Source organism: Phytophthora ramorum (genome assembly GCF_020800215.1).
Source record: "Phytophthora ramorum isolate Pr-102 chromosome Unknown Phyram_PR-102_s0001, whole genome shotgun sequence".
NCBI classification, from domain to species: domain Eukaryota; phylum Oomycota; class Peronosporomycetes; order Peronosporales; family Peronosporaceae; genus Phytophthora; species Phytophthora ramorum.
Genome location: NW_027150647.1, coordinates 2754446 through 2774824, shown reverse-complemented (window position 1 = coordinate 2774824; position 20379 = coordinate 2754446). Strand labels below are relative to the sequence as shown.

The 20379-nt window shown below is 55.1% G+C and overlaps 15 protein-coding genes across 15 annotated transcripts; 11 read left to right on the top strand and 4 right to left on the bottom strand.

Moving 5' to 3' along the window:
* Window positions 1–56: 56 nt before the first annotated feature.
* KRP23_573 (Ubiquinone biosynthesis monooxygenase COQ6, mitochondrial) lies at window positions 57–1505 on the top strand (the record flags this gene model as incomplete). Its single annotated transcript, XM_067890604.1, has 1 exon — window positions 57–1505. The coding sequence occupies one exon, from the start codon at window positions 57–59 to the stop codon at window positions 1503–1505; it is 1449 nt and encodes a 482-aa protein (XP_067751135.1).
* Window positions 1506–1662: 157 nt separating this feature from the next.
* KRP23_572 (Phosphatidylinositol N-acetylglucosaminyltransferase subunit P) lies at window positions 1663–2247 on the bottom strand (the record flags this gene model as incomplete). Its single annotated transcript, XM_067890592.1, has 2 exons — window positions 1663–2000; window positions 2064–2247. The coding sequence occupies 2 exons, from the start codon at window positions 2245–2247 to the stop codon at window positions 1663–1665; spliced, it is 522 nt and encodes a 173-aa protein (XP_067751134.1).
* A 149-nt stretch (window positions 2248–2396) lies between these two features.
* On the bottom strand, window positions 2397–5420 carry KRP23_571 (H(+)/Cl(-) exchange transporter 7; the record flags this gene model as incomplete). Its single annotated transcript, XM_067890581.1, has 5 exons — window positions 2397–4545; window positions 4613–4675; window positions 4751–4895; window positions 4980–5303; window positions 5381–5420. The coding sequence occupies 5 exons, from the start codon at window positions 5418–5420 to the stop codon at window positions 2397–2399; spliced, it is 2721 nt and encodes a 906-aa protein (XP_067751133.1).
* A 519-nt stretch (window positions 5421–5939) lies between these two features.
* On the top strand, window positions 5940–6971 carry KRP23_570 (Translation machinery-associated protein 22; the record flags this gene model as incomplete). Its single annotated transcript, XM_067890569.1, has 1 exon — window positions 5940–6971. One exon carries the CDS (start codon window positions 5940–5942, stop codon window positions 6969–6971), a length of 1032 nt encoding a protein of 343 aa, XP_067751132.1.
* A 151-nt stretch (window positions 6972–7122) lies between these two features.
* KRP23_569 (uncharacterized protein) lies at window positions 7123–7836 on the top strand (the record flags this gene model as incomplete). Its single annotated transcript, XM_067890558.1, has 1 exon — window positions 7123–7836. One exon carries the CDS (start codon window positions 7123–7125, stop codon window positions 7834–7836), a length of 714 nt encoding a protein of 237 aa, XP_067751131.1.
* Window positions 7837–8387: 551 nt separating this feature from the next.
* Window positions 8388–9113, top strand: KRP23_568 (Fukutin-related protein; the record flags this gene model as incomplete). The annotated part of the gene is made up of 1 exon (XM_067890547.1): window positions 8388–9113. The coding sequence occupies one exon, from the start codon at window positions 8388–8390 to the stop codon at window positions 9111–9113; it is 726 nt and encodes a 241-aa protein (XP_067751130.1).
* A 958-nt stretch (window positions 9114–10071) lies between these two features.
* Window positions 10072–11048, top strand: KRP23_567 (Esterase OVCA2; the record flags this gene model as incomplete). Its single annotated transcript, XM_067890535.1, has 3 exons — window positions 10072–10509; window positions 10574–10762; window positions 10830–11048. The coding sequence occupies 3 exons, from the start codon at window positions 10072–10074 to the stop codon at window positions 11046–11048; spliced, it is 846 nt and encodes a 281-aa protein (XP_067751129.1).
* A 262-nt stretch (window positions 11049–11310) lies between these two features.
* On the top strand, window positions 11311–11765 carry KRP23_566 (Nuclear transport factor 2A; the record flags this gene model as incomplete). Its single annotated transcript, XM_067890523.1, has 2 exons — window positions 11311–11397; window positions 11490–11765. The coding sequence occupies 2 exons, from the start codon at window positions 11311–11313 to the stop codon at window positions 11763–11765; spliced, it is 363 nt and encodes a 120-aa protein (XP_067751128.1).
* A 439-nt stretch (window positions 11766–12204) lies between these two features.
* KRP23_565 (uncharacterized protein) lies at window positions 12205–12822 on the top strand (the record flags this gene model as incomplete). Its single annotated transcript, XM_067890512.1, has 3 exons — window positions 12205–12243; window positions 12320–12391; window positions 12457–12822. 3 exons carry the CDS (start codon window positions 12205–12207, stop codon window positions 12820–12822), a joined length of 477 nt encoding a protein of 158 aa, XP_067751127.1.
* A 108-nt stretch (window positions 12823–12930) lies between these two features.
* Window positions 12931–14660, bottom strand: KRP23_564 (Intraflagellar transport protein 52-like protein; the record flags this gene model as incomplete). The annotated part of the gene is made up of 3 exons (XM_067890501.1): window positions 12931–14052; window positions 14132–14246; window positions 14329–14660. The coding sequence occupies 3 exons, from the start codon at window positions 14658–14660 to the stop codon at window positions 12931–12933; spliced, it is 1569 nt and encodes a 522-aa protein (XP_067751126.1).
* A 162-nt stretch (window positions 14661–14822) lies between these two features.
* Window positions 14823–15215, top strand: KRP23_563 (Enhancer of rudimentary-like protein; the record flags this gene model as incomplete). Its single annotated transcript, XM_067890490.1, has 2 exons — window positions 14823–14825; window positions 14898–15215. 2 exons carry the CDS (start codon window positions 14823–14825, stop codon window positions 15213–15215), a joined length of 321 nt encoding a protein of 106 aa, XP_067751125.1.
* Window positions 15216–15661: 446 nt separating this feature from the next.
* On the top strand, window positions 15662–16162 carry KRP23_562 (Elongin-C; the record flags this gene model as incomplete). The annotated part of the gene is made up of 3 exons (XM_067890479.1): window positions 15662–15717; window positions 15840–15913; window positions 15975–16162. The coding sequence occupies 3 exons, from the start codon at window positions 15662–15664 to the stop codon at window positions 16160–16162; spliced, it is 318 nt and encodes a 105-aa protein (XP_067751124.1).
* A 138-nt stretch (window positions 16163–16300) lies between these two features.
* KRP23_561 (uncharacterized protein) lies at window positions 16301–16914 on the top strand (the record flags this gene model as incomplete). The annotated part of the gene is made up of 2 exons (XM_067890468.1): window positions 16301–16417; window positions 16489–16914. The coding sequence occupies 2 exons, from the start codon at window positions 16301–16303 to the stop codon at window positions 16912–16914; spliced, it is 543 nt and encodes a 180-aa protein (XP_067751123.1).
* A 133-nt stretch (window positions 16915–17047) lies between these two features.
* KRP23_560 (Intraflagellar transport protein 27) lies at window positions 17048–18005 on the top strand (the record flags this gene model as incomplete). Its single annotated transcript, XM_067890456.1, has 6 exons — window positions 17048–17089; window positions 17160–17270; window positions 17330–17455; window positions 17524–17641; window positions 17729–17844; window positions 17919–18005. The coding sequence occupies 6 exons, from the start codon at window positions 17048–17050 to the stop codon at window positions 18003–18005; spliced, it is 600 nt and encodes a 199-aa protein (XP_067751122.1).
* A 511-nt stretch (window positions 18006–18516) lies between these two features.
* KRP23_559 (uncharacterized protein) lies at window positions 18517–19621 on the bottom strand (the record flags this gene model as incomplete). The annotated part of the gene is made up of 2 exons (XM_067890445.1): window positions 18517–19207; window positions 19281–19621. The coding sequence occupies 2 exons, from the start codon at window positions 19619–19621 to the stop codon at window positions 18517–18519; spliced, it is 1032 nt and encodes a 343-aa protein (XP_067751121.1).
* Between the last annotated feature and the right edge of the window lie 758 nt (window positions 19622–20379).

Genomic DNA, 20379 nt, shown 5'->3' with positions numbered 1-20379 from the left:
GGTGCAAAAGCTACGCACAAGCTCAGCAGCTCACGTCCCCGAAGCTCCCTCTCCTCATGGTGATTTCCTCTGTCGCGCGTGTGTCGACACGTTCGCTGCGCTGCTCTCGCTCGCTAGCAACCCGCTCGCTGTCCACGGCGGCCCCGTTCGATCCGCAGGTGCCGCACTACGACGTGGTGGTCGTAGGCGGCGGCCTCGTGGGCTCAGCGCTGGCCTGCCAGCTCAAGAGCAGCCCTGTGTTCAAGGGCAAGAACGTGGCGGTCATCGAGCCCTCGAATCCCCCCGTCGCGCCCGCCGTGGAGGAAGATTCGCCCGACCTGCGCGTGTTCACCATCACGCCCGCCAGCAAGAAGCTGCTGCAGCGCACCGGCGCCTGGGACCTCATCGCCGACGCGCACAAGGCCGACTTCAAGGACATGCAGGCCTGGGACGCCATGGGCGACGGCTTCATTCGTTTTGACGCTAAGAAGGCGGGCAAGGACGTGCTGGGTCACGTGCTGGAGCACCGCGTGCTCGTGCGTGCGCTGCACGAGCGCATGAACCAGTTGGCCGGCGACTCAGAGGACAGCGCGCCGCTCAAGCTCTACTGCCCCGCCAAGGTCAAGCACTTCCAGCGGCCGACGCCGGTCTCGGGCATCTCGGAGATCGGCCTGGAGGACGGCCAGCGCCTGAAGGCCGACCTAGTCGTGGCCGCGGACGGAGGCAACTCCATCATCCGCACGCTCTCGGCCCTCGGCACATGGGGCTGGGACTACGACCAACAAGCCGTCGTGGCCACCGTCAAGACCGACCGCGTGAACGAGACGGCGTGGCAGCGATTCTACCCCACGGGTCCCGTGGCGCTGCTGCCCATGCGCGACGGATACTCGTCCGTCGTGTGGTCCTGCTCGGCCGACATGGCCAAGGAGCTCACGGCGCTCAGCCCCGATGAGTTCGTGGAGCGGCTTAACGAGGCGTACGCTGCCCCGCCCATGTCGCCTGTGCCGCCTGAGTTCCCGGGCATCCCCGTGCTCTCGGACCTGGTCAAGGGCGTGCACCACGCCGCCAACACCATCATGTCGGCGGCTGCCCTCACTGAGCCGTTCGTGGCTCCTCCCAAGGCTGTGGCCACCGTGGGCCACCGTTTCGCCTTCCCACTCAAGCTGAAGCACGCTACCAAGTACATTAAGCCTGGTCTTGCCCTTGTCGGCGACTCGGCGCACACGATCCACCCGCTGGCTGGCCAGGGTCTGAACCTTGGTCTGGGTGACGTGCAGGCTCTCAGCGACCTGCTTGTAGAGGGTGTCAAGAGCGGCGAGAGCCTCTCGAGCGAGCACTTCCTTCAGCAGTACGAGGACGAGCGTATGAAGGCTAACATCACGATGCAACTGGCCATGGACGGCTTCAAGCGTATGTTCGGTCCCACCCCGGACGCCGTGTCCGTTGCACGCAACGTCGGCATGGGCACGCTCAACGCCGTGGAACCCCTCAAGAACCAGATCATGAAGTACGCTATGGGCTTGTAGATGCATCCAGGCAACCCGTAGATGGCGAGTTGGCGGCTCAATACGATGCCTGCTGAAGAACGCTGGACGAGTGCAGGAGATCGTTTCCGACTGTAGAGTCATACCCTGTCGTACACAGCAGGGAGCAAGATAAACAATCACCACGTAGGATCAACTTCTATTCCTCTTTGAGCTGCTTGTCCTGATTGACTGAGAACAGGTGCCGGTTCACCTCGAAGATGGAGATATCTCCGATCCCCGGCGTAGCCTCCGTGTCGTCTTGAAAGCAAGTGGCGCCTTCGGGCAGCGGCACCGTATGCGTGTCGAGGATGGTAGCATACGACGCAATCTCCGGCGTAGACAGTAGATTCACTGCCTTGTAGAGCACCAGCGAGAAGAGGTACGTCACGACGATCATCGCCGGCACCGCCACCGCCCAATGTTTGGATGGGAAGTAGGTGAACCCGTAGGCTTCCAGCGTCACCTCAGGCACGTACGCCCACACCAAGAAGAGCACTGCAGCAGTCACAGCTCATCAGCATCGCGTCGTCCCATACCTAAATCGATGTCTTCACGCACCGTACAAGAGCGCGGAGGCCAGCCAACCCCCGAAGCCGAAGAGCTCCATTCGCATGGAGTGCAATCGCTGCATCTCCTTGAACGAGACTTGGGTCGACATGGGCGGGGTCTTCACTGCATCCTGAGGCCTTTCGGAAGCATCAGAGACTCGTACTGGACTCGCCGTCTTCCTCTTCCGAGTCATGATCCGCCCTAACGTTATTGTGTGGTGCTCCCGGGTATAAAAGGTGTGGACCATGGATGGGAAAGTCTATTCGATTGATTGAGGCTGCGCGGTGAGCCTCATAGCTTCAGCTTTAGCAGTTGAACTTTGTCTTCACAGCATACTTAGAGTTACCGACGGAGCAGCTCGTTCATTGTGGTGTCGCCTTCGTTGTCGTCGTCACCGTCGCGCATGATTGGGACCGAGTTGCTCAGTGCCCGCTTGACCTGCTCCGTGCGTGATACAGTGCGCCGTAACTTGCGCAGGAAACCTACCGGCGGTGGACCGGAGAGAGGATACGCATCGTCGGTGTCGATGTTCTTGGCCAGACGGAAGCATCGCGCGCAGTGCTCTTCCTCGAGCTCGCGCCGCGTGATGATGCCGCGCACGTTGTTGTGGCGGTTCACGACCACGAGATGGCGGAGACCGGCACTTCGGAAGAGGCGGTAGGCGCGCACGAAGGGCGCTTCCTCTTGGATCAAATACGGCGTCTGGTTCATGTATGGCGTGAGGTCCACCCACAAAGCACGGTCTTCCTCGGACAGAGTGTAGAGCTCGTCGCCGGCGACGCGGCCGGCGTGAGCAGCAGCTCGAAAGTCCTGGTGCATCGGAGTGGGGATCGGATACCGAGGATAATGGGCCTCCATGTCGTGGTAAGACAAGCAGTAGTTGCCGGCGAGAGGAGATTCAAGCAACTTGTCGTCAACGCGCGGGGTGCCGGACGCTTCCAGGTCTATCGGGCGGCGGTGACGAAGATTATTAGTCGGCGTCACGTCGGACTGGTAGGAAGCAGGATGTGGATGGCGGTGGAACGGCTTGGGCTTTTCAATGGTGAAGTCATTGTGGCTCAGTAGTACATTCAGTTGCTTTCGCAGTATGACGCCTGCGAAGAAGTGGCTGCCAAACGTTGGATCCTCTACGATGACGGGGAACGCGTTGTGCTTTGTACTCACAAGCAAGTCGAAGATGACGCCGGCTCGCTCGACTGTACGAAGTGTCTTGGGGTGAGCCGTCATGATGTGTTTAACACGCAGGAAGGAGCCGCGTAGCGGTGGGTTCCAGTCCAGGAACGGCACGTGGCGCAGGTGAATGTGGATGTCGTAGATACCTTCGTTGAAGTAGTTGCCCACCCAGCGAGCGAAGAACGACGTGAGAATGAGCGGGAGCCCAAACTCGATGTTGCCGGTGCACTCGAGGATGATAACAGTCAACGAAATGGTCATTCGCGTCACGCCGCCCAGCATCGCCAAACTGCCCACGAGGCCGTACGTTCGCGGGTCCACCGTTTTCATGTGCTGCAGCCCCGTGAAATAGTTAATCACCCGCGTCCAGAGTCGTCCATAAGCTGCGCCAACAAGCAGTGCTGGTACAAACAAACCACTTGGAATTTTGAGACCATAGGTTATGCATGCCAACAAAAGCATCACGATCCAGAAGACCACGAGATTGCGCACATCGAAAGAGTCTGGCGGGGCATGGAACAGGTGCTTGATGGCTGTCTCCCCTCCTGTTAGCATGAGCGAAGCCAAGTCGTTATACTGGCCTTCGGGACAGTAGAAGCGCAGGAGCTCTTTCTTGTATGGGTATTGTACAGTCTCGTCAGCTTGAAAACATTCCGCACCATCCATCGATACGCTGGCGCAGCTCTCACAAATACAAGCTGAGCCGTTCTTCTTCAGCATTTCCATTCCAAAAACGAAGGCCTTGTTTGGGGTTGCAGCAGCACCCGCAGCGTCTGCGAGATGGATGACATCGTCGCGAGCTTGAGGGAGATCGTGACATTTGCCAAGCATGAATGGAGTCGAAAAGAGCAGTGATGAGATCAAAACTGACAGCAACAGAGCTTCCATCCACGCTACACCACGTGTGCGTACCCAGCGGGAACGCACTTTCGCTAACCGCGTGTTGAGCGCGTTGAAGAACGCTCCTTGCAAACCGCCGCCGATGCCCATGAGAATAAAAAGCGGCACCTCCCATATCTGGTACGTGCTGGATGTGAACGGTCCGAAGCTGAAGCTTCCCGTATGGCTACCAAGTGTGCCCCACGACAGGTTGTCGTTCATTCCTGATAGGAAGAATGCCAGCGTGAATGTTGCCGACATGGCGCAAAATAGCGTTCGCCACGTGAGTGTTTGGTTCCAAAAAGATGCGCCTTCCTCTAGCACGAACAGAACTCCGCCGATGGGTGCTCCGAACGCTGATGCCACACCAGCGGCAGCACCACACGCCACAAAATCTCGCTTTTCTCTATCGTTGCGGAAACCTGCAAAATAAGAAAAGCTACATGACAGCCGAAAAACTCAATATCGCAGCGAATTCAATCAGCTTTTGTAATAATGCCACATACCTGGTATCATATCCCAGAGTAGAGGATTTACCCTGGGAAAGCCCGGCAGCGACAATAGCACCACTACATAGTACACAGCAAGCATTCAGCATACACGAGAAGATATGTGGCATAGGAAAAATAACATCCTCAGTCTACCTGTGGATCATGGGGCCTTCTTTTCCTACTGGTAAACCACCAGCTACGGAGCAAACAGTGCCGACGATTTTGCAGAAGAACGTCCGCAAGCGTAGCATGCGCGGGATCTTCATGCCGTTCAGCGTCGTCTTGACCTCCGAGATACCTGCATCCACAGTAGTGCAACAAATCGCCGCACCTGCAAGTTAATGCCGCTGTCACTTCTCCCGAAAAGGTATTGACAACCCACCCGATCCAGCGGCAACAGGCTCCCCAAAGGACGTCACAGTTGCGGCAATCGCCACCAGCACGAGATTGAAAGATACGATGCTCCAGAACGTCGTGCCAAAGAGTACGTGCTTGGCCAACTCGTGGCGGATCGTGTACTCGAGCAAGTGCTGCTTGAGCGACGTGAGCAGCGTGGTGAAGTATAGCATGAAGACCGCCACGAGCGCCGTGACGACACCCGTCACGAGCGTGAGGAACCACCGCGCGTAGATGAGCCGGTTTTTCTCCAGCCCGTTGCGATACTTGTAGCCCATGCCGGACTTGTTCACGACGCTCTCGAACAGGTCTGCAGCGTATAGTGCCAGCCGTTAGACCCCTCATTTCTTTTATAAAGTACTATTAAAGTATTCTGCATTGCCGCACCATAGTCCAGACTCTCGAGATCGGAGCTTTTCCAGAGCATTATATTGCAAAGAAGGACAGAGTCCGATTTTCGTATTGTTGAAGCTGTGAGCGTGTACAGAAGGTGAATAGGGTACACAACCGAGTGAAGAGAGATTCTCTACGCGATGCGCGAGACGGAGACTGAAGGAATCGAGCGAGGTGCTGCGCGAGCTGCATGCACGGGATCGCTCTGTCCGAAGTCTGGGCGGAACAATTGAAGATAGCCGGGTTTTGGCCAATCAGCAAGATGTTAACGTATGACACATCATTTTATGGACCAATCAGAAGGTGACTGTGCCGACCCCGCTCAGAATCAGAGAACATCCTTGTGTTTCGCGGGGTATGTAGTATTGGTGTTCTTTTTGGGCGTGAATTGTAATTGAACTGTTCTATTCTAGCGTGACGCATACGTTTCTAAAGGTAAGTACTCATTAACCTCTCTACTGGGATAATTCACCCGGTGTCCATGGCACTTGAGAGGTAATCCGACAGTGAACGAGTGGCAAAGCAGCACGAGATCGTCATCGCCGCTGCCAGCATGTCTCCGCACCGCGAGCGCCTCACGCGCTTCTACCGCAAGTACAATGCTGACAAACTGCATGAGATCGATGGCGTGCTGGAGCGCTTCAAAGGGCGCGAGGCGCAGCTGTTCTCGGCGCTCGTGAAGAAGTACGGCCCCGAGCCTGCAGAACACGAGCAGTTCGACGGCGCCGACGAGGACGAAGAAGAGGAAGAAGAGGAAGAAGAACAAGAGGAGGAGGATACCGAGATGAACTTCAACCACCAGCGCCTGCTGGCCTTCTACCAGAAGTACAACCCCGAGAAGGTCGACGACGTACCCACGGTGCTGGCCAAGTACAAGGGCAAGGAGTCTAAGCTGTTTGACGCCTTGGTGAAGAAGTACGGACCAGAGCCGGGTGACTCGGACGACGAGGAGGAGACGCACCACGACGACGAGGACGAGGAGGAGGAAGAGAAGGAGAAGGACGGCCAGCCCAAGCTGCGCAACGTGCTGTACTGCCCCATCGACACGTTCCCGCCCGAGTACTGCGAGTACGGCCCCATGTTCAACGAGTGCAAGCCCTGGCTGGCCGAGCACTGCCCCGACCTCGTGCTCACCAAGTACAACCGCACCGTGTCAGAGCTGCTGGAGGTGGAGCAGCAGATCGCTGACGGCGTGGAGGGCATCACGCTCGAGGTGGAGGGCAAGACCGTCAAGAAGAAAAAGAAGAACAAGATCGAAGAAGCCGCCAAGCGGAAGGAGAACTGCAAGGTGACCATCTCCAAGAGCTCGCGCAAAGGCCGCAAGCGCCTCACCTTCGTCACGGGGCTCGAGGACTTTGAGGGCGTCAATATCAAGGACGCTAGCAAGAGCCTGGGCAAGAAGTTCGCCTGCAGCTCGTCGCTGTCCAAGACGGACCAGGGCCAGCAGCAGATCCAGTTGCAGGGCGACTGCGTCACGGAGTTGCTGGAAGTGCTGCCGGAGATGTTCGGCGTGCATGAAGACCAGATCGTCGTCATCGACGAACCCGTCAAGGCTCCGGCCGCCAAGAAGGGAGGCAAGAAGTAGTTGAAGTAGATGGACCCGTTCACAACGTCAAGGCAATTCGCCAATACAGCTCTCTGCTCTTAAAGCGGGCATCCGCTCGCTAATCGTAAAATATGTCGTCTATCTGTAGATTCTGCTAGCAAAGTGTCATTTCCATCGATCAAGGCGGAAGATGAGTGACGACATCCTAGACAGCATGTCCCTCTCGGACGACGAGTTTCTGGACAACCTGGCGGACGACATGCTCATGGAGATGGAGGAGGAGGTTGTGCAGCCGCCCGCCGCCTCCGTCCCGCCCTCCTGGTCGCGTGGCGTCGTGTCGACCCCCAATGCACCTGCCAACATGCCCGACCTGGGCCAGATGATGTCCCAAATGATGCCAATGATGTCCCAAATGTTCGGCGGCAATGGCGGGCCCAACCCCATGGTTGGAGGCGGTGCCCACTCGCTGCAGCAGGCCCCAGTGTCCTGGCAGGAGCTCGTCAAGCGCCACGTGCCCAGCAACGAGCAGGAAGCTTGGCTCACGACCATCGACCAGGACGCGACCAAACTGCGCGTCGCCAGCGCCGCCAACGTCCTGACCAAGCCACACAGTCGGTCCTACCGCACGACGCCCTCGGCTATGCCCAGCGTGTACATGCAGACGGGCACGATGCTGGCCAGCTTTCTCAACGAGGCGGTGCGCTCCGCCCAACTGGAGCACAACGGGCAGTGGCAGGAGCTGCAGGACGGCGTGGTTCCTCAGCTGGCGCAGACTGGCATGATCAAGGTGTACGAAAACAAGTTAAAGGAGATGCTGCGCCAGCGCGTGGTCAGCGACCCAGACTACTTGGCGGAGAAGGACAGCGAGCGCTATCGCAACATCACGGAAGCGCTCTCCGTGTAACGAGGATCGAGTCACCAAGTGGTAGAAGCATACAGACAGGGATATTGAAATCATGTTACGGGTTTGGTGACAGTACTGGAAGTGTAGCAGATGATGGTTTGCTGGTTTCCATACCAATGCATTGCTGCAGGGGAAGCAAGCGCCGAGTTTCTTTGCCTACATCAACAAGGATATGCTCGTTGCCAACAAGCAGATTGCTGAATGGGTTGGCAACGTCGCCGATTGTACGTTAACACCGCACATCGCTTGTGCGCTCACTCTTCATTTCAGTATCCAAGGCCACGGTGAGTTCACGACCAAGCGCCAAGCTCAGCGAGGAATGCGAGCCCTTCTAACCTCTCTGTCTATAGTGCAGTGCTCTCCGTCCTGCAGAACGTTTGTTGCGGGCAATCGGTGCCCTCCTCTCTCGGTGCGTCTGAGGAGACGCTGAAAGACCAACAGTTTCGAGTGACGCAGGGCATTTGGACACGATGAATCGACCCTGGGCGGCGTGGAGACCAGCGCTGCGTCATTTGCAAACTTCTCGCTGGTCGGTAGCAGTGTTGGTGTCAATGATCATCTCGCCGCTGTGCTGGTGGCTGCTCTCGGCGCTTGCAGAGTCCGATCATGTCCTGGTGCGTGGTCTACCTTCTGGCCTTCGCAGCTTCTGGTGCGTGGAGCTGGAAGGCCACATCGATAGCCACTACTACCGCCCAGAAGCTTGTGTCACCGCTCGCAAACGCACTGAGACCATCACGGAGCTCGTGCGCATCTTCAGTGCAATGCTCGACAGTCGCGACATTGACTATTGGGTCGACAGCGGCACGTTGTTGGGGCAGTTCCGGACGCAGTCTGTCATTCCATGGGACGATGATGCAGACTTTGGCATGACGATGGAAGGCTATGAGCGTCTTCGGGATAGTCAGTGGAGCGCTCCAGCCGGCTATGAGCTCCAGGTTTGGGACAGCAACGTTCACCGAGCTCGTGATCGCGACTGGAATATCCCTGCTCGGCTGGTGGACAAGACCTATGGCTTCTACGTGGATGTGTTTGTGTTCACCGAATCGGAGGCCAACGGTGTTGAGATGCTGGGCACCCACCCGTCAAGCTGTTGGCACGCGTGCTCCAAGTGCTTGCAGATAGACCGGTACGCCAAGCTGCTTCTCATTCCGCGGTACTACGTGTTTCCGCTGCTGAGCTGTCCGTTTGCTGGCTTCCGAGTGCTTTGCCCGGCACGACGGACACTCTACCTCGAGCATTTGTACGGCCCAGACTTTCGAACTCCCCGCAGGACGTAAATGGACTTCCACGGTCGAGATGAGTTCTCCCAGCATAAAGTGATCAAGCACTTTGAAGATCACTACATCTGGGTGGCAAATGTATCGTGAACACGATGAAGCGTGAACTCTCTTGCCCGTGACCTTCCATTACTCCCTGAATAGGAGCAACTCAGTCAAGGCACAGCGTTGAGCTCCTCTTCTTCACTCGAATGAACCACTTCTTCAATACGCTCTCGTGGATCGCTCCAACGACACACACTGGAGGCTACGCGACTGTCCGTTAGGTAGCCATGCTGAGGGTCCCTTGTTTTAATGTCGCTTGCTGGTCTTTTCAAGTATGATCAGGTGCAGCAATTCGATGCATGGTTGCCGTGAATGATCCAGAAACCATATTGAAGTCAGGGAGAGATGCTTGTTGATCGCTAGCGCCAGTCTTTCGATTGAGCCTCTGACCTCGCTAGAGCTGGAACTTGTCCAGCGCATTTTCCGGTTGCAGCCACCACAAGGCACAGACCGACCTCTTTATTCGAGCGATAGATAGCAAACAGCTCATAGCTCATTAGCATCTCGGAATACCCAGAGTTACCGTTTGAAATCGACTTGCTTAACGATTAAAAATCATCCATCTCCCTGTCAATTCACAGCGTTGTCCAGACAATGACCACTAAAATGATACACATAGCGTTGATCTTCACTGTTCTCTCCGGTTGCTGCCGAGTTGTCGGCTTCTGCCATCTCGCCGTGCGTTGCATCGGTTGGTCGTCACAAGTCGCAGATGGCGGGAATAACGCCGTGTTCGAGATGATTGGCAGAAACAGATCCACGTCGTTTTGTTGTCACCCATTTCAACGCTTTTCAGCCAATAAACCGCAGTTGTGTCTCAATGGTACGCACATGTACCGTGGGATCAACGCTTCAAATCCCGAGGTGCTGAGGTGCTTGCTGGCTGCAGAGCTCATTCCCGAGCTCGTCGACCATGACGGCGACGCGCGTGCTAAGCAGGTGCACGGACCGCAAGCTGCGGCTGCTGTGTCTGCACGGCATGTACCAGGACGCCGCCACCTTCTCGGCCAAAACGAAGCCGCTGCGGGGCGCCACGGACGTGGACTTGGTCTTCCTGGACGGACCCTTCACCATCGTGCCGCCCATTTTGGCGCGTCAGAGCAAGCGACCGAGTACCTCGAACGTGGCGTCCAGCAAGCCCAAGCGCGTGCGCTGCGCCAAAAAGAAGACCGAGTTCCGAGCGTGGTGGCGACCGCTCGGCATCCACCAAGAAGACGCCAGCAACCTGGACGGAGACCGAGACGTGCTCATCAACTTCCTGCGCGAGAAGCTGGACGAGGTCGGAGACGTGGATGGAGTCGTAGGGTTCTCACAAGGAGCAAGTCTCGCGGCGTGGATGTGTTCGCAACAGGTGCGTGAAGACAGCGACTGGGCAGGCTGATGCTCTACTGACGGACTCTTGCTCTCTTTTGCAGGCTCGTGCTGAACTGCAGTGGTCACCAAAGCTCGCGGTTCTCGTTGGAAGCTACCTGGGCTCGCTGCAGTACTCTTTGGATTCGGGTGTGCTCCCAGACATTGCGTCGCTGCACGTGTTCGGCTCGAACGACTACGTCATCCCGGCCTCTAAGAGCCAGCAAGTGGTGGACATATTTAAGCAAGAAGAGGTACCTGGTCTGTATTGCTGTAGTAGTGGTGTTTGGACGTCTAACTCTATTATGTCTTTGCTGGCAGACCATCGAGAACCGCGTGCTGACGTCGGTGCACACCCAGGGCCACGTGATCCCTAAGTGCGACGCGTCCAGGGAGCTCTTCAAGTCGTTTCTGTCCCTGCAACAGCTGAGACTGCTCGGCAAGCCCAGCATTTCGTCCTCGACCTCCTCCGAGTCTAGCGAGCGCGAAGATCTGGCCCCCTCGGAGGCTCTAGCGTCCCAGCGGGCCTGCGTGCTGTAGCTTCACCCAGCGTCGATCACCGAGTGTAGCCATGTGTGCAGCTGTGCCCTCCATGCATAATTTCACCCAATGAAACGGCAGTATCTGCTCTATCATTCGCTGAAACAAAGTATTTTCCAGCCAATCCTGGCCCATTTTCGCTACAAATATCAAAACACGGTGTCTTCCTGCGCGCCACGAATATTTCAATTCGCGCGTCATACTGAGTACCAGTCTAAAAGGCGGCGGGAAGGAAGCAAGCGAGGGACCCAGCACAGTCACCATGTCGGCCGAGGACGTCGCCAAGGCCTTCGTGCAGCACTACTACACTACGTTCGACACGAACCGAGCGGGGCTCGCCAGCCTCTACGTACGTGCATCCACCGTTATCCAAATCTTACGCAAAGGGAATCTGCATCATTATTTTTTACTCTAACACTATTGTTTCTTATGATCTCGCAGCAAGACGTGTCCAACTTGAGCTGGGAGGGCCAGATGCAGACGGGTCAGCAGGCCATCGTGGCCAAGCTGCAGGGGCTGCCGGCCGTGCGCCACGAGTTCCCGACCGTGGACATCCAGCCGTCCACGTCTGGCAACGCCATGATCATCTTCGTGCAAGGCAAGATGCAGATCGAGGACAACAACCCCATCCAGTTCACGCAGGTGTTCCAGCTCGTGGCCCACCAGCCCGGCCAGTACTACATCCACAACGACGTCTTCCGTCTGCAGTACGGATAAGTGGCCGGCTTTTCCGGTCGCTACGTTGGTTCCGAGTCAACAATCAGCCAGTGGATCCTCTACAGGTTTAAAGAGGTAGTGACTGGTAGAGGAGAAGAGGAGGATGTTGACGCGGAGTGAGCAGTTTTCTCGAGGGGGTGACACGCTACATGCAGCTCTTTCAGCTGCGTGCATTTTGGCGGACGAGAGCGACGTAGGAGACGGAAAACGGTGAATAGATACTCCTCCCCTCGATGTCCAGGAGTTTGCAGAGTTGTGAAAGTCTCCGGTTGTTCTTGTTGGTGCTGAGTGTTGTGCAGTGCGCACATATTTATCTTGCTGATGTGTATATTTAGCAGGTAAAGACGAAATGCTTCACTTGCGAGCCATTCGCTCTGGGAACCAGCCAGCCAGAGCTTCCGCAGAGCTTGACAGGTTCATCGTCGTCGCTACTTAAGCCATGAGTGCTGCAGGTCTTCAACCCACGGGCCCCAGCAGTGTAAGCACACGTTGAAGTGAATCTGGACTGATTGTTGTCACGAAAATGCTGAGACCTGTCTTGCTGTGCGCTTCAGCCCACTCGTGTGACGCTCATGGAGCGCCAAGCTCTGGAGAAAGGAGATGTGTCTATGCTTGCCACTCTCCGTGTACGTGATTTACCCGACTTGCTGTCTTGTCTGGGCTGAAAGTTTACCTTTCTCTGTGTGTACAGATTGGCGAGCTGGATAAACTGGTTGCTGCAATGCGGCAGAAGCAAGCGATCACACAGGCTGCGATGGAGCATTATGAGAGCGAGATGGGTCACATTGATCGTGAGGTGGCAAGCATCATGGCGCGGTACACGCCCATGTGCAAGCGTCTGGATGCTCGCCGTCAAGAGCGAAGTGAGCTCCAGCGTCAGCTCGACGATGTGAGTCGCCAATTTGGCGACGTTCTTGCTGCCACGAAGCAACGACTGCGCGCGAGCTCTCACGAACACGTGCAGCATATTCGTCATGAAGCCTCAGCAGAACTTGCAGGTACCCGCGGCTACTCACTGGGTCGCAACAGTACTGTCTACCAGAAGCCTCGCAAGTAGTTTGATCTCAGACACTTGCATGCTTTTTGAATTAAGTGATATTACTGCATTACAGCTTCTCCTGCTGGCCAAATCGATGTTAACTGCGGCTGGAGAAGGCTGTACTCCTTACGGCGTGGAGGACTTGCCATCTTCTTCATCGTCGTCATCCATCCTGTTCCGAAAGCCACTGGGTGGTGGGGTTGACTCCTTCGACTCTTTGGATTCAGCAAGGTTTGCTAGGGACGATGCCCGTGTGGCTGGTAGGTTGCCCATGCTATCAGTGTTCACATTGGTGTTCAGGCCACTGGAGCCGACGACAACAGGGGCCGAATCTTGGTTGAGCTTCTTGAAGTTGACGATCTTCTGGAAAATGAACTCAAGAACATGCTTGGCATCGCTGCGCTCTGGGTCGAGCCGCGGCAAAATGCCAAGGATGTCGGCACTCTCGCGCACATAGTACTCGAGATCGTCGTCTGAGCACTTGTTTGTAAGCTGGGCAAGCCGCAAAGATTCGCTGGCAAAGTGTTCGTCGAGATCAAACTGATCTAATGCCGGTGGCGGCGGTTCTCGCAGTGCTGGTGGAAACACAGCTGACTTGAGTGGCGGCAGTGGGCATTCGAACTGGGGCGGGATAAGTGTCAGTGGCTCGTGCTTCACGCCAAGCTCGCGATAGAGATTTACTGCTTCCGGAATGAGAGACGTGTCAAACTTAAAAAGTGCGTCGTCAAAGAGTCGCGTAAAGTCTTTGGGAAGCTCCTCGCTTTCTTGCATGCAGGATCGCAGTCGATCGCTGAGGGCTTGTGTGTCTGGCAACCGAACATACTCGTTCAGGTCCGGGTCCTCGGCGTCCTGGTGGTTCAATTTGATACCCTTGTCTTTGAGCAGCCAGCGGAAAATAATTTCCTGCAGTTTCGTGTTCTCCTCCTTGTCGATCCATTCGTCCGTAAAACACTGCGCTGATCCGAAGACAATGAGTCGCCCTGACTTTGATGCCGATGCAGGCAGTGCGACGCCACCTTCTTGCCATGCAGCCACGACTGGTCGGTTTACCGGGTACGAAATAAACCCCGAAGACAGTAGCGGTGCTGCCGGCTTTTTCACCGTCAGCGTAGCTCCGTACGGGTACACGAAGGTGAGGCCCTTTTGGTCCTTTTCTAGTGCCCCTCCTGGCCCTGTCGGCTTGGCTACTCCAGGAACCGTATCGCGCCCTGACCCCAACAAATCTTTCCTTCCGTACATTTCATTAACCTGAGGTAGAGCAGTAAATGCGACCAATGTTAGTAGAGTGCCAGCATAATAGGCATAGGTCGAAGTAGAGCATTTTTACCATGCGAGCGAGCTCTCTGTTCACGACGCCGCTGGAGATCAACACTTCTTTCGGGTGGTGATACTTGTGGTAGACCGTTCGTATGACTGCGTCTGGGTTCACAAAGATACCAAACCTGGTCCACAACAAACAGTAAAGCGTCCGTCAATCCCAAAACTCCCATTCTCAATTGCGTCACCGCAATTGCAGCTACTCACTCCTTCAACCACCCGTTAAGGTTCGTGTCGAACGTCTGTTCACCGCCTTCGCCCAGCATGAGCAGGATGCTGCCGCCGCCATTGAGAAACTCCTTGAGTGTTGCGAACTCGGTGGAGCTGAAGCGCTCCCTCACGCCCGCAAACACAAGCACGCTGGCGTCCTTTATCCGGTCCCGGGACAGGTCGTCCTTGTTCACGTCCACTTTGCACAGCGGCTTGAGCTTGCGCGCGAGCTTCTTGAGACCGCTGGTCGGATAGAACTGCTCCTTCTTGGATGCGTCGAACAGCACCGAGGCCGACTTGGTCGCGCGCGCATCGTCCTGCGCCTCCATCGGCCCGCGATCAATGGCATGTGCGGATCCTAAAAGGTCGCGTCCTATCGGAGATGTTGGTGTTCAGTACGTAATATACGTACTCTTACACCAGATAAATCAGGTTTGCGTATTTTACCGCCAGTCAGACTCGGAAGGGGGATCTCATAGAGAAGGAGCGCCATGGTAGGGGCGATTATATCTGCGTGTATGAAGGCGCTAGAGCGCAGGGACTGACACGACTACCTACTGAAACAGGCGGAGTTCCGACAGGCCAAGCACACCATCATCCTAGTGCAGTACACGCGCGACCCGAACTCGCGCACGTACCTGGACTTTGAGTCGGTAAATGGCGGCATGGACGGCGTGGTCAAGATGTACGAGGCCAAGCTCAAGCAGCTCAACCCGAGCATGAAGAATATCACGTACGACATTCAGGACCTGTACACGTACATCGACTCGCTCACGGACCTCAGCGCGCTCGTGTTGGACCTCGAGACCAAGACGTACCTGCCCTGCGGCAAAGAGTGGATCAAGAAGAAGGTTTTCCAGGTGCTCAAGAACCAGGCTGGCTAAACTGCCGCCGCTATAGCGGATTTGTCTCTATTGCTTGACAATTGGTAACAAGACACTGCAAATATTGACGAGCTCTTGATTGTTTTTAAGTTGCTGGGAGCTCGTGTCGGGCCGCTTGGTACACGTGAAAGAGCTGAACAGCCACTAAAAGCAGCAGAACCACTTGTAAGAAGATGCTGGAACCTCCACGCAGTGCTGATGTCAATTTAGAGAGCGCCACAGCCACGACGAGGGCGCTGAAGGCTGCCACAGCCACGTCAAAGGCAATCGGATTGAGTTCCATGCTGAGAGTAGCCATGTGGCTAAAAGATCGCTCAAGGCGGCTAATGGAGCAGTCATATGCGAACGTTTAGGCTTGGTTTCGGTATGCCTCACCGCTGAAACCGCCATAACAAACGCTCCCGTTTTTGGTCGACACAATCTGAATCGAGCGTAGTGCGTCAAGCATGGCACAGGAAGGAGGAGAGGCAGCGCCGGCGCTGGATATGGTCAAGCTCATCAGGTAAAGTGGACTCTTGTGCTGCCATTCGCGCAACCACGGGCTTGTAGTTCTCTCTGTAAGGCTCAAAATTAGTCTCTGACTTCGATACCGTCATTTTTAATGCGATTATTGCTACAATACAGTGCCGAGGGACACGAAATTTACATTAGCAGGAAGTGCGCAATGGTGTCGGGCACCATTCGCGCCATGCTGAGTGGTGAGTTCATTGACAATAGTTGGGGGAAATTACAATAGGGACTGACTGCTGCCTACTGCAGGCCAATTCACCGAGAGCAAGGGCGAGATCACGTTCCCAGACATTAGCGCCCCCATCCTGGAGAAGGTGTCGCAGTACATGTACTACAAGACGCAGTTCTCGGACAGCACGTCGCGCCTGCCAGAGTTTATCATCGAGCCTGAGATCGCCATGGAGCTGCTCATGGCGGCCAACTACCTCGACTGTTAATCAACAACAGACCAAGCTCGGCATCATTTCAAGTCTAATACAGTCAATCCCATTGCATCTTCCTGCTTGGTGCATGCCCGTTCAGTGCATTTGGCTATTCTCAGGCCGACTCGTCGGTCCGTGGAGTCGGCACACAAGATGCTTCTTGCCAAGCAGCGACGTCGCGCTCGACTGCTACTGCAGCAGACGATCTGCTTCGAGGCTTGGTTTGGTGTGCTCTTCTATCCTATTTCGTGTCTCCTCCTACGCGACAAGGTGAGTAGTTCAAGTTCCGTTGGTTTGGACGTGCTCGATCGAGAGCTGACGTGGTGATACTTGCATGGAAGCTGGTTGCACTGCAGTACAGTTCTTCATTGTCGCGTGCACTGCCTGTTTGCTGCTTGCTCATGTTGATTCCAGCGGATGTGGCGCGTTACTACTTGGGTACGCGTGGGAACTTGCGAGCGCACGTGTTCCCGCTGACGGCTTTCATGTTCCTGTCGGCTTGCCCGCTGTTGCCTGGATTGGTCTACCTGAGCTTTTTCGCCGAGCATCGACTTCCGTTCGACATTGTTGCCGGCACGAGCTTCGTGCTGCTACTGGTGGCAGAGTGTGCTGCTGGTTTCATCGTGCTGCGCGAGTTGCTCAGACAGGAGACAGCACGCTTTCTCAAAATGCGCAAATTTAACGAATGTACCAGTGCAGACGATGAAGAACGTGCTCGGTTCTTACACGAAGAAGATAGAAAACCCATTGCCAGGTCATGGCGGTAGGTTCCATCGCAAATACAAATACATCATCACGGTTGCATTCGGTTGCGAGGAGTCGACCAGTCGAGGGTGTCTCTTCAAGGACTACTAGCTCTAGCGTCGCAGTCGTAGTCGCTCGCTGCTGAAATTCGGCACCATGTCGGCGATACGCAGTATGGAGACGACGCACAAAAGCACGGTGAGCACTTCTCCATGATAGAAGGAGCGTCAGCTCAAAGCTAACGGTGGGTCTTCGGGGTTGTGTACAGACGGTGCTGCGCTGCAAGGTGGCTATCGTTGGGGATGCCACCGTGGGCAAGACGGCTTTACTCCAGGTTCTCAAAAGCAACGGTCACGAATATCCGAAAAACTACGTGATGGTGAGGTCTACTTGCTGTAAGGAATAAACAAGGACTCTCCCTCATTATATGCCTGTCAGACATCGGATGTGGAGCTGTCGACGAAAAGCATTGCGATCCCAGACACGAATGTCGTCGTGGAGCTGTACCTCTTTGACTGCGCCGGGCAGAGTATCTTCAACCAACTCGACTTTGGCACTGTTCACGTACGTCATCAGTTGTATGTTGTGCTTATGGCGGAGATAGAAGCTTACCTCTTCACGATGGTTACCAGTACAAAGGTGCATCGATGGCTCTCGTGGTTTTCGATGTGAACAACAAAGAGTCCTTCAAATCGTGTAGCAAATGGTACCAGGATGTTCGAGATGCGTCGCCGAACCATAACATCCCAGGTACGAAATGCAGCACACAGATATTGTTTTCGCATCTCGAAGTTCGAGCGCAGTAGTCTAATTCACTTCTTAAAAATATTGCGGCAGGCGTCTTGCTTGCCAACAAGACAGACCTCCGTTACAACAATCGTGACGCTATCTCCACCAAGGAAGCTGAAGAGGTCGCAGAGCGCAACGATCTCAAGTTCTTTGAATGCTCCGCGGTGCGTACTTCTTGTCGTACTTTTAAGATGAAAGATTGGTTAGGAGGTTTGCTTATTATGGTTGTGATGTGTAGCAACAAAATTCGGGTGTCGAAGCACCTTTCGCATACATTGCCGACTGGTTCCACAAGAAATACCAGACAGCGACCCAGCGAGCATAGGATAGCGTTGCGATTGCTTCGAAAACTGACAGTATTGGCTACTTCGAAGGGCAAAACAAGCACTGACTTCATCGTATCTTGTGCTCTTCCTGTTTATCATTTTTGCTTATTCCAAGAAATTATTTCATAGGTTTTACCTCACAGCGTGCGTTCGCGTGAAGTGTGGACAAAATTGGCGTGCATTGTTCACGTACACCCAATGCCGTTGGCACAGGAAGTCTTCGACAATGTCCAATGCTCGCGAAGTTATATCCATGATACCACGGCAGCAGTGGTCGAAAATACGTCACCGATTTGCCCCTTCGTCTGACTCTGACGGTCTGAGCGAGAGAGGTCCACGCTTCGGCGATCAAGAGGACATCATCAAGTGATCTGTGCGCTGCAGTCTGTCACCTTTACTTACAGTATCTTGATTTACCAGTGCGTGGTCGTTACTAAGTATTTACTATGGACACGAAGACTACAGTGTATCCCAGACAACTAAACTCGACATTAAATCTAACTTCGATCACTATGCCATGGAGTGCGATTGCGGCTGCGGGATCACTTCTTTCTTCTTGATCGTCCGGAAGGCCCACAGCACCACCCACACGCATATTACTTGCAACACATTGAGGTAGCTGAGGCTGGCCTTGATCGATGCACATCCGATGCCATTGGCGCACTGGAGTTCGTCCGACTCGTTCGCTGTATGAGTCACCGCCATGTACATCTGCGCGGCCACGACGATGACTGAAAGCGTCTCGGTCACGTACAGAATCTTGCGGATCTTGGCTGAGTGGCCCTCTTTCGGCTTTCGTCGATGGGCGAACTTGGGTTCCTGCACCACAGGAACGCCGTCTTCGTCGTCGCTCAGGCTACCCATATTGTACGAGTGGTTCATCATGCGGTCCGACATCACTGTGGGCACACGTTGCTTCTTCTGGCGCTCATAATCTTGCAGGCGCGATAGCACGCGCAGTCCGTAGATCAGGAAGACCGTGCTGATGATGCCTAGCATGATCGCACTCCACATCAAGTGGAGGTACGTGAGCCCAGTCCGGTTAAACCCCTTCGACAGGAAGAGGCAAACGTTGTAGAGAATGTAGAACGCCCAGACAACTGCGATGGCAATGCTCTCCAAACAGATGAGGTGCGGTGGTCGATCGCTCATAGCAGCACCCTGTTGGATAATGGTGGCCCAGTAGCCGAGAGTCATGATACTGCACAGCACACCAAGCACATGCAGGTTAGAAACTGGATCCTGTCGCCATTAGAGAAAATGGTGCCACTTACTACACGGAGTACAGCGCGGCGGTGAGCGAGTCGGACAGGAAACTGCTAATGGGGCGAGGAATGATGTGGCCATAGCTTTTTGGGTCTGCACCGGTTAATACCATCGTCAATGCTGCGTAGCAGCAGAAGAGGAAGTTGTACTGCTGTAGTTTGGACGTTTCATACTTGATCGAGCGGATGTACATGACTGCGCTGGCGAAGGTCGTCACGCCGCCAAGAACGAGGTAAATTATCTGCACGTGCAAGTACGCTTCCGGGCTGTACGAGGACAGCGTTCGCGTGCAGCCGTCCTCCGTCTGCGCGAGTCCGTAGTCGCACGTCGCGTCCGTGATGTTCGACATCGCTGCTCCCTGTACTCGGGTCGTCTACTGCGCTGCGAGGCTGCTGCGGTTCGACCTTCGACTCGCCGGCGGAGTTTGCAAAGTGAATGCTGCAAAGCTCGCCAGCTGGCCGCGTCTTCACACCATCCCGTGAACGAAGAGCTCCGCTGCGCCAAGTTGGACCGACTCACATCTTCCAGTGGAAGTTCCACAGCTTGAACTGGTGCACAGCTGCAGCCGAATACCACGCTGCAAAAGCACCTGAGGATTTGCGCCGATCGGTAGTCGCGCGCGGATCACTCCAAGTGGTCACTCGCCTATCGGGAAGTTCCTGAAGGAACACTTTAGCAGTCGTGTAACTTGTCAGCGCCTTCAACACGGAGACTTCAGAACCAATGGCAGAGAGTTTTCCTTGGGCAGCGGCGTCATGGTCAATGATGAACTCGAGCAACGTGACGAGTGAACGATGTTTCCAAAAGGGGAAACGTTCGCCTTGTCCAGCTGAATAGAACTCATGGCCAAGGCTCGCTCCGGTGTCCCTTTCGACATGGAGCTGACGTGTGTGTATCGCGTCAATGCGTTTGAAATGGACACCTGTTTTAACAACAGTATTTTCGCGCTTGCTTGAGCTCGTTGCGCGTCCTCGACACGCGATTTCAAAGACACTCGCTACGTTGCTCCTTGTCGGCAAACGTGCCTTCGACAACAGCGATCGCTCGTTATTGGCAGTCCATCGCGTGAGTTGAAGCAATAGCATTCTTTTAACCGCGAGGACGTTC